The sequence below is a fragment of the Heptranchias perlo genome, chromosome 25 (genome assembly GCF_035084215.1).
Source record: "Heptranchias perlo isolate sHepPer1 chromosome 25, sHepPer1.hap1, whole genome shotgun sequence".
NCBI classification, from domain to species: domain Eukaryota; kingdom Metazoa; phylum Chordata; class Chondrichthyes; order Hexanchiformes; family Hexanchidae; genus Heptranchias; species Heptranchias perlo.
This window is the reverse complement of record NC_090349.1, coordinates 26,721,794-26,738,927: the sequence shown is the minus strand read 5'-3', so window position 1 is coordinate 26,738,927 and position 17,134 is coordinate 26,721,794. Positions and strand designations below refer to the sequence as shown.

Genomic DNA, 17,134 nt, shown 5'->3' with positions numbered 1-17,134 from the left:
AAAATCGCTCATTTTGGTTTTAAATTACCTATTTTCTATATATGTTATTAAAAAAAACACAGGTCCTTATCTTTAAATGAGTTTTCAATCGTGTTATTCTCGCCCATTAGAAATGTGACTCTTAGCAGTTGCTTGATATTAACAGCTGACATGAGCACGGGGCATTTAAAATTCGAAGCAAAGAATTTTCCAATTCTCGTTGTTCTAAGATTGGCCAATTGACTGCGCCGTAGGGACCTGTTTCTAAACTGAAAACGGATTGGCTGCGTTTTTGCTGGGTGCTGAGTCTCTTCACTGAGGAGCTGTTTTCCGTTTCGCCGATTGGAAAATGGTGAGTTTATAGACTCGGGCTCCCGCGATCATGTTGCTGTCGCCTGCTTTAGGCCACCTTGCCCTTACTGCAAGTGTACGTCAGTTTTAATTCACCGTGGCTGATGTCTTAGCAGTGGGTTCGAGAACCCGGGCCTGCGGTTGGTATCTGGGGCCTGCGGTGGGATTGGGAAACTATCACATGACGTCCGTCAGCTGGCTGATCCTGAATAGAAGCCGTGCAGGGTGCTGGAAGGGGGAAACGTTTTTCGATCATGTTGATAACCGAAATTAAGAAAATATCATCAACGTTCCTGACTTAGTTGCCGTATGCAGTGCGTATATTCCAATTTCAGCATTCAGCCACCAAAATGTCCCGATATATCTGCTTTCAATGAAAGACCATTTGCCTTCTGGAAAGGTGATTGTACTGACGTGACCTCTATCGTACTTTTTAGTAATCCAGAGCTTCCATAAAATCTAATCAGTTCTATACGTTTGAATTTTTGCAGTCGTTTGCCACTTCTCTGAAATTATTACTCGCGTTTTCTTCTGACCACGGAGCAGTGGTACAAAACCTCCCACAGTAGGCCATCTTAAACTACAGGAAGTGGTGTTTAGCCTAATTTTAAATCTCCTAGGCACTTTTTAAATTGAAGCAGGGTTTATTTAAATGTTTTGAGAAAGTGAGCTTTCCTGTTTGCTTTCAATATACATTTAAAATTTACAGGCAAGGAATGGATGGATGCATGCATAGGCAAAGCAGTCTCCTTGCTTGGAGAATTGAATTTGGAGACAGGCAACATAAATGAGGTGGTGCTGGTTGCAAATGGATACTATAGCTGCTGTTCTGAGTCAGTGGTCACTGTAACTGCAGTCTTAATGTGCAAACAAAAAAGTGTTTTTGCTGTGTAATCTTTTAAACCTATTGGGATTTAAATGTGCTTTAAAATTCTTAGATTGGTTCATTTACATTTTTGTTAATTACTGTTTGACGTTTAAACAACATATAAGAACATAAGAACATAAGAAATTGGAGCAGGAGTAGGCCAATCGGCCCCTCGAGCCTGCTCCGCCATTCAATAAGATCATGGCTGATCTGATCCCAACCACAAATCTAAAGAACACAAGAAGTCGGAGCAGGACCCGGCCACATAGCCCCTGGGCCCTCTCCGCCACCCACAGGGCATTGACCGATCCGAACTCAGCTTCATGTCCAATTTCCTGCCCGCTCCCCATAACCCCTAATTCCCTTTACTTCTAGGAAACTGTCTATTTCTGTTTTAAATTTATCTAATGATGTAGCTTCCACAGCTTCCTGGGGCAGCAAATTCCACAGACCTACCACCCTCTGAGTGAAGAAGTTTCTCCTCATCTCAGTTTTGAAAGAGCAGCCCCTTATTCTAAGATTATGCCCCCTAGTTCTAGTTTCACCCATCTTTGGGAACATCCTTACTGCATCCACCCGATCAAGACCCTTCACAATCTTATATGTTTCAATAAGATCGCCTCTCATTCTTCTGAACTCCAATGAGTAGAGTCCCAATCTACTCAACCTCTCCTCATATGTCCGCCCCCTCATCCCCGGGATTAACCGAGTGAACCTTCTTTGTACTGCCTCGAGAGCAAGTATGTCTTTTCTTAAGTATGGAGACCAAAACTGTATGCAGTATTCCAGGTGCGGTCTCACCAATACCTTATACAACTGCAGCAATACCTCCTTGTTTTTATATTCTATCCCCCTAGCAATAAAAGCCAACATTCCGTTGGCTTTCTTGATCACCTGCTGCACCTGCATACCAACTTTTTGATTTTCTTACACTAGGACCCCCAGATCCCTTTGTACTGCAGTACTTTCCAGTCTCTCGCCATTAAGAAAATAACTTGCTCTCTGATTTTTCCTGCCAAAGTGCATAACCTCACATTTTCCAATATTATATTGCATCTGCCAAATCTCCGCCCACTCACCCAGCCTGTCTATATCCCCTTGCAGGTTTTTTATGTCCTCCTCACTCTGTACTTTCCCTCCCATCTTTGTATCATCTGCAAATTTTGATATGTTGCACTCGGTCCCCTCCTCCAAATCGTTAATATAGATTGTAAAGAGTTGGGGACCCAGCACCGACCCCTGTGGAATACCACTGGTTACTGGTTGCCAGTCCGAAAATGAACCATTTATCCCAACTCTCTGCTTCCTGTTCGATAACCAATCCTCCACCCATGCCAGAATATTACCCCCAATCCCGTGATTTTTTATCTTAAGTAATAATCTTTTATGTGGCACCTTGTCGAATGCCTTCTGGAAGTCTAAATACACTATGTCCACTGGTTCCCCTTTATCCACCCTATACGTTATATCCTCGAAGAACTCAAGCAAATTTGTCAGACATGACTTCCCCTTCATAAAGCCATGCTGACTTTGTCCTATTAAATTATGCTTATCTAAATGTTCCGTTACTGTCTCCTTAATAATAGACTCCAAAATTTTACCCACCACAGATGTTAAGCTAACTGGCCTATAATTTCCAGCCTTCTGCCTACTACCCTTTTTAAATAACGGTGTTACATTAGCAGTTTTCCAATCTGCCGGGACCTCTCCTGAGTCCAGGGAATTTTGGAAAACTATCACCAAAGCATCCACAATCCCTACTGCCACTTCCCTCAAGACCCTAGGATGGAAGCCATCAGGTCCAGGGGATTTATCCGCCTTGAGTCCCATTATTTTACTGAGTACCATCTCCTGAGTGATTTTAATCGTATTTAGCTCCTCCCCCCCCGAGAGTCCCCTGTTTGTCCAGTGTTGGGATATTCTTAGTGTCCTCTACTGTAAAGACTGAAACAAAATATTTGTTCAGCATTTTTGCCATCTCCATGTTTCCCACCATTAATTTCCCCGTCTCATCCTCTAAGGGACCTATGTTTGCCTTAGCCACCCTTTTTCTTTTTATATAACTATAGAAACTCTTGCTATCTGTTTTTATATTTTTTGCTAATTTCTTTTCATAATCTAACTTCCCTTTCTTAATCAATCCTTTAGTTACTTTTTGCTGTCTTTTGAAGAATTCCCAATCCTCTATCCTCCCACTAAGTTTGGCTACCTTATATGTCCTTGTTTTTAGTCGGATACTATCCTTGATTTCTTTACTTAGCCACGGATGGCTGTCATTTCTTTTACACCCTTTTTTCCTCAGTGGAATATATTTATTTTGAAAGTTGTAAAATAACTCCCTAAATGAACACCACTGCTCATGTACCGTCTTACCCTTTAATCTATTTTCCCAGTCCACTTTAATCAATTCCGCTCTCATACCATCATAGTCTCCTTTATTCAAGCTCAGTACGCTTGTTTGAGAATCAACCTTCTCACCCTCTAATTGGATATGGAATTCAACCATGTTGTGGTCGCTCGTTCCAAGGGGATCCTTAACTAGGACATTATTAATTAATCCTGACTCATTACACAGGACCAGGTCCAAGGTTGCCTGCCCCCTTGTAGGATCAGTTACATACTGCTCAAGAAATCCATCCCTGATGCTCTCAATGAACTCGTCCTCAAGGCTGCTCTGCCCAATTTGATTTGTCCAGTTAATATGATAATTAAAATCCCCCATAATTATGGCTGTTCCCTTATTACATGCCCCGACTATCTCCTGATTAATACTTCTTCCAGCAGAGTTGCAACTATTAGGAGGCCTATATACTACGCCCACTAATGTTTTTTTTCCCTTATTATTCCTTATCTCCACCCAAACTGTTTCATTATCTTGATGCTTTGTCCCAATATCATTTCTCTGTATTACAGTGATTCCTTCCTTTATTAACATAGCCACCCCACCTCCCCTTCCTTCCTGCCTGTCCTTCCTGATTGTTAAATACCCTGGCATATTTAATTCCCAGTCGTTGTCACCCTGCAGCCATGTTTCTGTAATGGCCACAAGATCATACCCATACGTAGTTATTTGTGCCGTTAACTCGTCCATTTTATTACGAATGCTACGTGCATTCAGATAAAGAACTTTCAAATCTGTTTTGTGACGCTTAGTTCCTGCTTTTTCCTTTTTTAACACTTTACCTATTACTCCATACCTTCTGTCCCTTCCTGTTACGCTTTCCTCTCTCTCCCTGCTCAGGTTCCCAACCCCCTGCCACTTTAGTTTAAACCCTCCCCAACAGCACTAGCAAACATTCCTTTAACGTAGTAAAATGTCCCAAGATGTTCACAGGAGCATTATCAAACAAAATTTGATGCTGAGCCACATAAGGATCTGTTAGGACAGAGGGTCAAAGAGGTAGGTTTTAAGGAGCATCTTAAAGGAGGAGAGAGAGGTGGAGAGGATTAGGGAGGGAATTCCACAGTTTAGGGCCTAGGCAGCTGAAGGCACGGCCGCCAATGGTGGAGCGATTAAAATCGGGGATGCAAGAATTGGAGGAGTACAGAGATCTTGGAGGGTTGTAGGGCTGGAGGGGATTACAGAGATAGGGAAGGGCAAGGCCATGGAGGGATTTGAAAACAAGAATGAGAATTTTAAAATCGAATCATTCCCAGACGGGAGCCAATGTAGGGACAGCGAGCACGGGTGTCGGGTGAACGGGACTTGATGCGAGTTAGGATATGGGTGGTAGTGCAAGTTAGGATGTGGACAGCAGAGTTTTGGATGAGCTCAAGTTTATGGAGGGTGAAAGATGGGAGGCCAGCCAGGAGAGCATTGGAATAGTCACGTCTAGAGGTAACAAAAGCATGGATGAGGGTTTCAGCAGCAGATGAGCTGAGGCAGGAGCAGAGACGGGCGACGTTACGGAGGTGGAAGTAGGCGGTCTCGGTGATGGAGTGGATATGTGGTCGGAAGCTCATTTCGGTCAAATAGGACGCCAAGGTTGTGAACGGTCTGGTTCAGCCTCAGACAGTGGCCAGGGAGAGATTAGTTAAATAATCCATGAAATTAAGGATTTTACAGTAATGTAACTGAGTAACTTAATTTAATAGTTTTAGTAGCTGTGGCAGAATCTGGTTTCATTTAGAAGATCAACAGTATTGGCTAGTGTAGTAAAGACCATTCAGTTAATTGTACGTAAACATGGTACTATATATGCCGATTAATAGGCTCCCCGTTTAGGAAGCTTATTTATGGGGCCTATTTACATGGAAACTGTTATATTCTCCATCTACAGAAGAATTACATAGAATATACAGCACATTCAGCCCAACTGGTCTATGCCAGTGTTTATACTCCACATTAGCCTCCTCTCACTCTATTTACTACTTCCCACCCTGCCTCCATATCTCTCTATTCCCATCTCCCTGATGTATGCATCAAGCTTCCCCTTAAATGTATCAATGCTATCTGCTTCAACCACTCCATGTGGCAGTGAGTTCCACACACTCACTACTTTTGTGTAAAGAAATTCCTTGTAATTTATTTGATCTGTTAGTGGCTATCTGCTATTTATGCCCCCTTGTCCTGGACTCGCCTACAAGTTGAAACAGTTTCTTTACATCCACTCCATTGAACAATAATGCCCAATGTGAGAAATGGAAGTTGCATATTAATACGCCGGGGTGCATTTGAGTTTGGGGTCAAGGTACATTTTTGAGACAGAGTAGATGAAGCTTTATCAGCATCTAGTAGTCGGCATATCCTACCTGGTTGCTTGATGCTGACACGATGAAAAAAATTCTTTTAAAAAAATCAATTTTTGCATCACCGAGGAGCAGAAGAGCCCCTCCTCTCCGAGAAAACTGTTACAAATTAGAAACGGGGATGAATTGAATTCATGCATGTGATCGCTAATTAGTTTGAGCTTTTTCTGTGCAGAAGCAAGAACCTGAGACTCGTGTATGCCCAAAACCAATAACAGGCTATGTATACATCTCTGGAAATCATTGATTTTATAATGCATAAATATACCTGTTCTTTCTTTGTTATCCCCTCCACCAATCAAGAAAAATGTCACTTCATCACTTAACTTCACCATATAGGTGTGGAATCTGTTGGTGAAGGAACAAATAATGGTCTTCAAGGTTGGTTCATGGGTATCTGTGGTGTAAAAATATAAACATATTTACAGATTCAAATATACAAGCACAGATTACAAGGGAATTTTGAAAAATAACTGGAGCAAAAAGTACCATGTTTGCAACAATTTTAGAAAGTGTTTAGAAGATCATAATGTTTAAGCAATCATAAAGTTGTTTTTCCTGGTGACTTTTGATTTTTTTTTCCTCTGATGACTTGTTTCATTTTGTTTATTTTAACTTTGATCGTATCCCCAACTTCCATCTCATGCCTACAATTGACCTTCATTTCGTTAAGGCCTGTCACAGAGTAAGTTACACTTTCAGTGGTGGTGGTGAAAATTGTTTGTGCCAATAATGTTGGTAGTGTGCACTAACAGTCTGTTGCAGTATATGGTATTTAACTTGCAGGCCTAATTCAAGCAGTTTGTGGACTGATATTTTCTTTTATGCTGTTGTTACAATGATTTTGCAGCAGTCTATTGCAGTATTACAGGGGTTCCCTAATCTTTTTTGCTTGGCCCCCTTTCGGAGATTAATGTCCTATTCACGCCTCCTTTTTCTAAGAAACAATATTTTGTAGCCCCCAGAGTACAATTCGATTGGTTTCAAAAACTGGGAACAAAATTGAGAGTTCAAAATGCTCACCCTGCCTTCAGTCATGTAGGGATTGTGTGCCTCAAATAGCCAACTGCTTCAAGGATCTCTACTTTCACGCAGCAATCAGGAGATGCCACAGAAATGTCATTCGCTTTTAAGTGATGCAGCCAATAGTTGCATTATGGGGCGATCTCAGCATTGCATGGAATGTTTGAATCACACTCATTTCTAGAGGTGGACGTTGGCCCTATCAGAGCTGCTTCTGGTTTAATATTAATCCGTTACTATGCACCAGAAACTGCTCTACTCGGCCCACTGTCCACTGACTTCTAGAAATCAGCGGGGATTCAAACATCCCATGCTGTGATGAGATTGCCCCATAATGCCCTCTGGTTATGGGAGGTTGCATCACTGGCTCTCGTTCTTGGGTAGCCTGTCCTCCTCGCACCCCCTGATAACTTCACCCTCCCCCATCCAGTTTGGGAACCTCTGCAGTATTTTGATCAATGTTTATCAGTAACCATACAGGTTTAAGACAGTTTTATTTCCATGATCAGATTGAGAAATTTACTAATTTAATAAGATTACCAGTTGAAGTGGAAAAGCATTCATCTTCCATCCAACGGGCCTGTATTCAAAACTCCATTACCCCCATTCATGTGCAGCTACCCTTGGAACAAGCTTCAACATTCTCACCCAGCCAATAGATTAAGCGTTCTTGTAGTAATAAGTACTTCCTCGCAGGAGTGGTAATAACTCAAAAGGGTTAACCTTTACATTGACATGTACCTCTTGCTGGTCAATGAAGAGCTACATTGGCAGTGACAATAGAAATATCCACAGTTGAGCTGGCCTGGGAAGGATAGCAGTAAAACAAATTCTTAGTTTATGAAGGCAAATACCAACTGTTTACATTTTTGTCCTAGAGAAATGTCTGAGGTTACATTAATAAAAGTATGTGTGTGAGATGTTGCAGCTATTGTAGCATTACAGTTGTTTTGGAAAATAAACTGACAATTTGCAGGATTGCTTTCTGTGGCTGTCAGGATGGCGAAGTAATACATTTGTTCTCTAATCTATTCTGTCATAGGACTGAGTGGTTTTGATAAAGGTTAAGCAGCTCAAAAGTGGGGAGTCTGAAGTTGTTGTAGAAGTAAAGGCACTTGCTCTATAAAATTGCAGTTTTTGGATTCCATTACATTGACAATTAAAACTTCATCTTTGAGTTTGGATTTATTAATCAACAGATAGTTTAGTTACTATTATGGCAGACATCTTCGCATCATCTTTTATTCTTGCCCTCCCCTTCTTCCTGCCCCCAACCAGAAATAGTTTGTCATACTAACTGGATAATATCTAGCAGAGTCAGTCAGCTTGTTCAGTTTTTAAAATTTAGTTTTTGACTCTTTCATGAGTTCTGTTTGAATTATTGCCTGAAAAGTTAATTTTGAGCTTTCAACCAGTAGTTAAATGTGAGAGTTGCAATATGCCAAGAGCTGTTGTACTTTCAGTTGTACTGTGGTACTGGGGATTTTGCAATCAAATTCTCTCCACCAACTTGCAATTATTCCACCTAACTTTGTGCATGTGTTTGGTTTGCTTAAACTAACAATCGCAATGAAAATTTTAGCTTGGCCCATCTTTTCCCTCCTGTACTTGCTGGGTTAAGGTTCTACACAGCCAGTTCCCATACAGTACTTTTCCCAAGTTGTAATTATTCATATGTGAGCCTTGATAGTAAGTGTCAGCAGGATATTTTACCATCACTAGAGCCTGATCCTGCCTTTGTTTGAAGTCCAAATACATGCACACCCAGCAAGAGTTGCTGGATATTGATTAGAAGTAGGAATCCTGGCCAATCTTCCCCTTCCTAACCCAGGGCTGATAAGGCAAATTGTATGCCTCACCCCTCTCTTACTGGCACCCAGCTGAGAGCCATCTCCATGCAAACCACTTAAAACTTTCCTGACCTCTGTGGCCTAGCTACTCATTGGATCAACTTCCTGAGCCACTAGAAGTCTAATAGCTTGACTTTTGTGATTACATTTCAATATTGTCAAAAGTTAAGTCATTAACAAAAAATAGTATTTCAAATTTTGAGTGATACATAATTTCCTTCCTGGATGGTGGAAATATTACTGCAAAAGTGCAGTATTTTTATGGGTTGTGTATAAGCTTAGTCCAGGAATAAATGAATATTTCAGGGAAAAAAATGAAGCTGCACCCTAAAATGGAAGTATATTTCAGAGCTGTTTGTCTCTTTTACCAACTTAAATATGTAAGCTTCACAAAAAAAACAGTGCATGAGATAACTTTATTTACCTCGCTAGGGTTAGGTTTTTCAACTACTTTTTTGTTGGTTTAAATTGATAAATGCCAAAAACCTCAATTTAGCATTCTTTCTCCAAATTACCACTTGGGTTGGGGATTTTTTTTTTCATATGCAGTACAGAGCTTATGTTGAATTCTGATCTGCTAGACCAAAAACTAGTGCATTGAATCACAGATTGGGAATGTGACTGGTTCATTAGGACCACAGAATACACTCCAAAGCCACTTTCACTATACTTCACACAAAATGGCATTCTGGAGCCACCTCCAAACACACAAGTGTATGTAAGTAGGTTTTAATTTATGTTGAACTGGTGTTGTCTCTTGTTTCTAAATAAGAAATCAGCTAGCAATGATGAGGCCATTGATCAGCTGCCTCAGTGTGGCATAAATGCTTTTCCTTGCAAAAGAACCTACTATTTTGGAGACTGCAACAGCCATCCGGCTCTCTCAAATGAGAAGACACCTGGTTCTGATACTGTCCCAGATGAGACATACAAAGCCGGTGGTGACTACTTAATCAAACGCCTCAACAAACTTTCAATCTACATGACATTCAGACAAGATCCCCCAGAAGTTCAAAGATGCTTCAATTGTCCACCCCTACAAGGGAAAGGGAAATCGTTTTTAATCTGTGATAATCACCGGGGAATTTCTTTACTCATCACTGTTGGAAAGATCCTTGCAAGAGTGATGCTACCAGACAATTAATATGGGTTCAAAAAGGGAAGAGGCACAACTGATATGATCTTCACAGCTAGACAGCTCCAAGAAAGACGCAGAGAGCAAAATGTAGATCTCTCTGTTTTTGTTGACCTGACAGGCATTTGATACTGTCAATAGAGAAGGTCTCTGGAAAATCCACACTCGAGTTTGGGTGTCCAGATAAATTTATTGAAATGGTCAAACAATTCCATGATGGCCAGAGTGATGAAGATGGGGACAAGTCCCTCTCCTTCCCCGTTACAAACGATGTCAAGCAGGGATGTGTCCTTGTACCATCACTCTTCAGTGTTGTTTGTTGCTATGCTTCTCGTGGCTTTCAGTAATCTCAAAATAGGAGTCAAGATCAGATTCAGAACAGTTCTTCAACCTTAGACTATAAGCTAAAACAAAGTTGCTGGAAGAACTTGTTTGTAAACTCCTATTTGCTGATGACTGTGCTCTCATGGCCCACTCCCAGGATGATATGCAAATAATCATGAACCACCTTGCAACAGCTTGCCTGTAATTTGGCATGACTATTAGCCTTAAAAAGATGGTGGTACTCTTCCAACCAGCCCCAGGCAAGGATTACACTCTGCCTATCATAACGTGCTTTAGGCTGTGGATAGATTCACCTAGCTGTGTAGCACCCTATATAAAGAAGTCCGTATTGATGCAAAGGCATCCTGCAGATCGCCAAAGCCAGCTTAGCTTTTGGCAAACTCCATGAGCACCTCTGGGACAAGAGTCATCAGCCTGCAGACCAAGCTCAAAGTATACAGGGCTGCTTTATGGCTGTGAAACTTGGCCAACATTCACACCACATTAAGAAATTGAATCACTTTCACCTAAGCTGCCTGAAACGACAAATGAAGGTTAGATGGCAAGACATGATCCCTGACACTGAAGTTCTTTTTTTAAAAAAAGAAGCTGACATGCCAAGCATAAATGCTGTGATCATGAAGGCACGGTTATGATGGCCAGGTCAAGTGGTGTGTCTGTCTGATGAATGATTCCCGAAGATATTTTAAAGCAATTTCATGGTGGTCAGCCAAAAAGATATAAAGACTGTTTAAAAGCTAATCTGAAACAGTGCCAAATAGACGTCCATAAGTGGGAACAACTTCTTCAAGATGAAAAAGCATGGCGAAAAATCCATTCATGAAGGCATCTCCCACTATGAGGCCCGTTGCATTGCTGATGCTGAATGTAAACGCCAGCTGAGGAAGTCTGACTTGAAAAATCAAGATTCCCAACCTGGTATATCCGAGATCCACTGTTCAATCTGCGGACACTCATTCCAAGCAAAAATAGCTCTCATCAGTCGCTACAAAAGAACTCACTACAGAAAATGAGCTGATGTTCTGGCTGTTGTCTTCGTTATCAAAGGACGAACAATGAGTCTTGGCTTTGAGCTTGGCTGCGTTGACTACCAATAGTGGCCTCTTGTGTATTTCACACTATTTCAATCCTCATAATGGCAGGATGTTACAGGATTCTAGTTCTGAATTATCTTTGAGCCAGTGTATTTAGTTGATTATAGGTGTTGCACTATTAGTAAATAAAACTTAAGCCCTACTGATATAATAATTTGATGGGTGATAAAAGTCCTTGAGATACAGCATATTTCCCTGGGGATTTAAGTGTGGAGTACAATCCATGTAAACTTATTTTATTTCCTTCTGTTCCTAAAGTTGGTGCTGGTATTGGGAGACCTTCACATTCCTCACCGCTGTAATACATTGCCAGCCAAGTTCAAGAAGCTGTTGGTACCTGGTAAGATCCAGCACATCTTATGTACAGGCAATCTTTGCACCAAAGAGAGCTATGATTACCTTAAAACACTGGCTGGAGATGTCCACATTGTCAGAGGAGACTTTGATGAGGTAAGGGATACTTTGTTTTAAAAATGTTGTACTTTTAGTAGAAATCAATATTTTGATTAGCTAATAATGAAATCTGAAAAAGAAAAAAAATGCTGATTACCAGTGCTCTCATGTATGTTAAAGTTTTTTTTTCAAACCTCCCATGAAGGAATTGACTCCTTGCTAGAATAGTGTATCACAGGAACACGTTTCCCACCATCATCTTGTCAAAAGAGCATTCATGTGTGAACCTTGGTAGTGAGTGTTGGCTATTTGACCACGGGGGGTTTATCGCGATCCTGTCCTCGCCTCGTATCCATAGACCTCCAACAGGGATTACTGTATAGCAACCAGGAGCAGGAATCTTAGTAGCTTTAGTCTCTCTAACAGTGACTACACTTTAAAATAGTACTTGATTGGCTGTAAAGCGCTTTGGGTCATCCTGAGGTTGTGAAAGGCGATATATAAATGCCATGGCTGAGATCAGCTAACTCAGCACAGGCCAGTGATTGAGTTTTGAACGTTCTTGATCTACATGGCTCAACTACTTATTGGATAAATTTGTTTTGTTATCAGAGGGGCGGTTGAAATGTTCTCAAGTTATAGAGCAGTTTCACCTATGCTAAACAGAACACCGGGTACAGCTCCATTATTAAATCCCAATTTCCTCTGTACCAAACCCTACTTTTCCCCTTAACAGCTCCTGCATCTCTAGAAAGTCCAAGATTAGAATACTGATACTACATCTAGGAGCCTTTTTTTTAAAAAACACTTATCACATTCCTTAGCAGGATAGAAGAAAATGTGTAACAGGCAAATCTCGCCTCTAGCTGCACTTGCTTCCCTTCGCAACACTTATTATTGCGCTTTCTCTTATGGATACCGCTAAGGCTCGCACGATTATAGCAAACCATTGCATTAGCTTACACATGGCTGGTCTGCGGATAGAAAACAGGCTCAGCGAACCCGTGGAATCTCTGTACTCAAACTCATAACATTTTAACAATGTGGTCTAAACGGAAGCAGACCGACCGATTCCTGCTGCGATTAGTGCTTTGGATGAGTCCCATACTTCGGCTTCACATAAAAGCCATTTTTAAGTCTTTACATTGCCACCCTATTTAATGTATACATCTGATCTCTGGAAAATGTGGCCATGCCACTGCTGATTTGCTGCCGTGTTCGCTGCACCGTATTCTAATTATAAATTCAGGAAAATATGGAGGATGTTACTGACTGTGAGCTAGACAATTTACCGTATACGTTACCAATCTTGCCGTTGCAGGAAAATCTGGGCCATTGTATCCATTTCCAATAAGAGGCAATTTTATGGGCAAGCTGAAAATACTTTCAAATTATTTGCTTTTACATGTTATAAATTTTATTTTAGCTATATATAGTCAGCTGGCTAAGGAAACAAGATGGTGGCCAAAATAATTTTGAGCAATTTCTTTGGCTTCCCTTATGCTCCTTGCTAATTGTTTTAATGGTAGCCATTAAATTCTTCTGGCCGTGATTAAGAACTCGCAATGAGGCAAATTGCAAACTCGAAATCTGTATGCGTTGATCTGGCACAATGTGTTGCAAAGCCAACTCTCTATCACCAAACTAATCTGATCTTATATTTTGCTGCTTTCAATTCTCTTTCTCTTCGCCCCCGCCCCCCCCCCCCCCCACCCCCCGGCAGTAATGGGAAGCACTTAGTATCCAATTGACTGTACAGCAGGAATGAGATGAGGATCACAGTTGGTGATCATTACAGCATTCATCTTTTCACATTTTATTGAAGGTTGATCGACCGATTAAATTTGTTCCTTGAATATATAACCAGCCTTCTCTTCATTTCAGAACCTGAATTACCCAGAGCAGAAAGTGGTAACGGTGGGGCAATTCAAAATTGGTTTGATCCATGGTCACCAGGTAATTCCCTGGGGTGATATGACCAGCTTGGCACTACTGCAACGACAACTGGATGTAGATATCCTTATCTCTGGGCACACACACAAGTTTGAGGCCTTTGAGCAGGAGAGCAAATTCTATATCAACCCTGGCTCAGCCACCGGTGCATGCAATGCATTGGAAGGGTAAGTACTTTGGAATATCTATTAAACTCTAGACACATTGGTGACAACTCAACATTTAGTGAGTGGAAAGAAATCCTAACAGCATGAAAATTATTTTGAAAAGTGAAGCTCATTGGAGTACCATCTCACCACAGAATGGGGCAGCATGAGTTCACAACCAAAATCCTCTCTATTCACTGCAGTGTGGAAGTGTTCAGTGGATGCTAGGAATTTTCTTTCTGGCAGGGAAAATCACTTCTGCATTGGGAGAGGGTTTGAAAACTTGTTCCCTTGGCTGCAGTTGAAGGAAAATAATGATTCTAGCTTTAAACCCCCACCCCCCGCCCAAAAAAAAAATTAGCTCACGATCAAACTTATTGAACATAATATTGCAGGATACTATTTAGCTAAACATGGATACCATTCATCCAAATGTGGTTTCCTCTGTGCCATTCAACTTTCTGAAGTCCAGATTACTGGATCTCACAGTTGACTGAAAACATTTTTCAAACAACTCAAGTTGTGATACCAAAGTTTAGGTTATGGTCAGTTAGTAGCGCACTCACCTCCTAAGTCAGAAGGCTGTGAGAGTTCAAGTCCTATACTAAGACTTAAATATACAAAACTCCAATGCAGTACTGAGGGCTACTGTATTGTCAGATGCTGTCTTTTCAAGTGGATATTAAAGATTCCATGACTTTTTTGAAGGGCAGGGAGTTCTGGTGTCCTGGCCAACATTCTTCCCTCAACCAATGCCACCAAAACAGAATTAACTGGTCATTCATCTCAGTTGTTTATGGCACATTGCTATATTAAAATGACTACCACATTTGCCTACTTTTCACTGCACTTCAAAGCAGTTCAGTGTATGTGAAGGGCTTTTGAATGTTCAACGATGCAATAAGGCACAATATAAATACGTCCCGTTCCCTGGTCGGATGAAGTAAATATGTTTAGCTAAAACAAAAAAAATTGCCATTTGAATACTTGACTGCTTTCACATTATAGCAAAAGCCAACAATGAAATCTTGAAAAATTCTCCTCTTACCCCTTTCTGCTCCTAGAAGGTGCAGATAGATTAGTGCATTCATTCAAGCTACAGAAGTTCGTACTGATTGGATAAATGTAGTCATGAATGAGCATTTTAGTCTGTTCATTAAATTCTAACCCAAAAACTAAATTTAAATATATGCTAAATGTTCACATTCAGTTAGTGTAATGAGGTGTAAAGTTAATTATTCATGAATATTTTTATTCAGTATTTCTGTTTATAAAGAATGGCCTTGTGTAGAATTTAACAGGAAACTTTATTTTTAGTTTGCAGCTAGGGGTGTTTAAAGTGAGGTTTGATTTAATTGGCCACGGACGCTACTATGGTACTAAGAACTTGTGTAAAAAAGAGCAATTTTGTTGTATAGTGGCCGCACGTGTAAGCACAAGAAACTAAAGCTATAATTCCTTTATGTAGAAACTAACCAGCTTGTTCTCTCTCTCTTTCCAGTAATATCATCCCTTCATTCGTATTGATGGACATTCAGGCATCCACAGTAGTCACTTATGTTTATCAGTTGATTTGTGATGATGTAAAAGTAGAACGAATTGAATACAAAAAATCCTAAATTTGTCATGGCTGCTTTTTTACAGTTTCATTCCTTTTTCCTTTTGAGTCCTTTTCCTTTTGAACCTTGATCAAGTTAACACGTCTTTAAATGTATTATATACGTGAATTGTAAGTTTTATTTCCACTAGTACTAGTCATTAACTATTCCAGCAATATGAGAGGAACTTTATTGCACACACTGATGTAAAGTTAGTTTAGATCCTTGCTGAAAAAAGTGCCACATTCTTGAATTACTGAGAGTTTTCAGTCCTGTAAATATTTCCTTTCACTGCTTACAGTAATGCAGTAGTGTATCATGTAATTAATATGCATGAAATTCTCAGCCATAGGTTTTTGTTTCTGCCTTTGAAGCCCCACTGTTCCATGTAAAATGTTTGTCTACCTCCCCATAAACTCAATAATAAATGTTATTTCAAGTGCTTAACATTATGTAATTGTGTTTTCTATTTTACTGAAGAGAATGAATGAATTGAAATGTAATTGGATACTTGTGCATGTCTCAATCTTTTTGTGACAGGTACTTCATGAATTGGTTTATGTTCTGTTTGTATTTTCCTGTTAACTATTTTTGGCTAATCTATATCTTGGATTCTAATTATCTGTATCCAAGTATGGATTAATTTATAGTTCTGTGTAATTAACTAAACCTGTTGATCTAAATTAAATTGCTCTGGTCCTTGGTAGAGGTTCAAGGTTGAAAGTTACTTTTAGGGTTTAACACTCTGGAACTTGTCTATTATAATAGACAATATTGGTCTCCCCGTCCATTGTTGACTTTGATTTAAAGTAATGGTTTTACTGCATTGACAAGTAGGACTTAGAATGAAGGATTTGAAGTGCATGTTTTCACTTCTATTTTCTTGACAGTTTTCCCTCCCTTGTAGGTGTTGACTCTGCAAGGATGTGGTACCATGGCCACTGGTCATCCTCTGGTACCTTGCCCTGATGGCCATTATTCATGTGTGAGCCTTTACAGCGAGTGTCGGGAGGCATTACGGCTGAGCCAAGTCCTGCTCTCTTGTACTGCTCGATAATGATCAAAAGCAGGAACCATGGCTAACTTTTTTAGGCCCGCCCCACCTCAGCAGAGACCAGGGATCACACCTGGGTCCTTCCTGATTTGTACAGCTCAGCTCACTAGTTAAAATCACTGAACCATTGGAGGATCATACATCTTCATTCACTTTCAGCTTTTGAAAAAATCTTTTACTTTTTCCCCCAACTAACAATCTTGAAATTTGTGGAAAAATATTGACATTGAAATTTAATGTTTACTGTTCCATCAGTTTGACTAGAAGGGTCTGAAAATTGGTCAGCTAGCGTTGGGGCTATGAATGGAAGTTGATTGGTCAGTTCAGTGGGAACGGGGTTAAGGGAGCAGGAGGTGGGTCTTGTGGATGAGATGAGCACGGAGACAGCATGAAACGAAATGGTAGAGAAAACAGTGAGCGGAGTGGGTTCAGGGTTAGGACGAGAGGAGGTTTTGATTGAAAAGTAAATTTAAAATTGATCTTGATTATCATCCTTTGAGTAAAAAAAAATTATTTGAAATAATCTACCTAGTAAGGTGATTAAGTAGAGTATTAAAAATGTAGTTAGATGCTAGGCTTCAGTTGGGGCGCTAGAA

General features: G+C 40.4%; 1 protein-coding gene across 2 annotated transcripts; it reads left to right on the top strand.

Moving 5' to 3' along the window:
• The first annotated feature begins 224 nt into the window (after positions 1-224).
• On the top strand, positions 225-15,936 carry vps29 (VPS29 retromer complex component). 2 transcript variants are annotated; one of them, XM_068005843.1, is made up of 4 exons: positions 225-331; positions 11,653-11,844; positions 13,672-13,907; positions 15,388-15,936. In XM_068005843.1, exons 1-4 carry the CDS (start codon positions 329-331, stop codon positions 15,503-15,505), a joined length of 549 nt encoding a protein of 182 aa, XP_067861944.1. In that variant the 5' UTR covers positions 225-328; the 3' UTR covers positions 15,506-15,936. The 2 variants fall into 2 exon arrangements, with proteins under 2 accessions (XP_067861944.1, XP_067861943.1); XM_068005842.1 differs by lacking the exon at positions 225-331 and adding an exon at positions 689-730.
• The last annotated feature ends 1,198 nt before the right edge of the window (positions 15,937-17,134 follow it).

Coding starts and splice junctions, on each gene's coding strand:
- vps29 (XM_068005842.1), top strand. CDS start 704: ATGAAAGACCATTTGCCTTCTGGAAAG. Junction 11,845..13,671: donor TCAGAGGAGACTTTGATGAG/GTAAGGGATACT, acceptor TCTTCATTTCAG/AACCTGAATTACCCAGAGCA. Junction 13,908..15,387: donor GCATGCAATGCATTGGAAGG/GTAAGTACTTTG, acceptor CTCTCTTTCCAG/TAATATCATCCCTTCATTCG.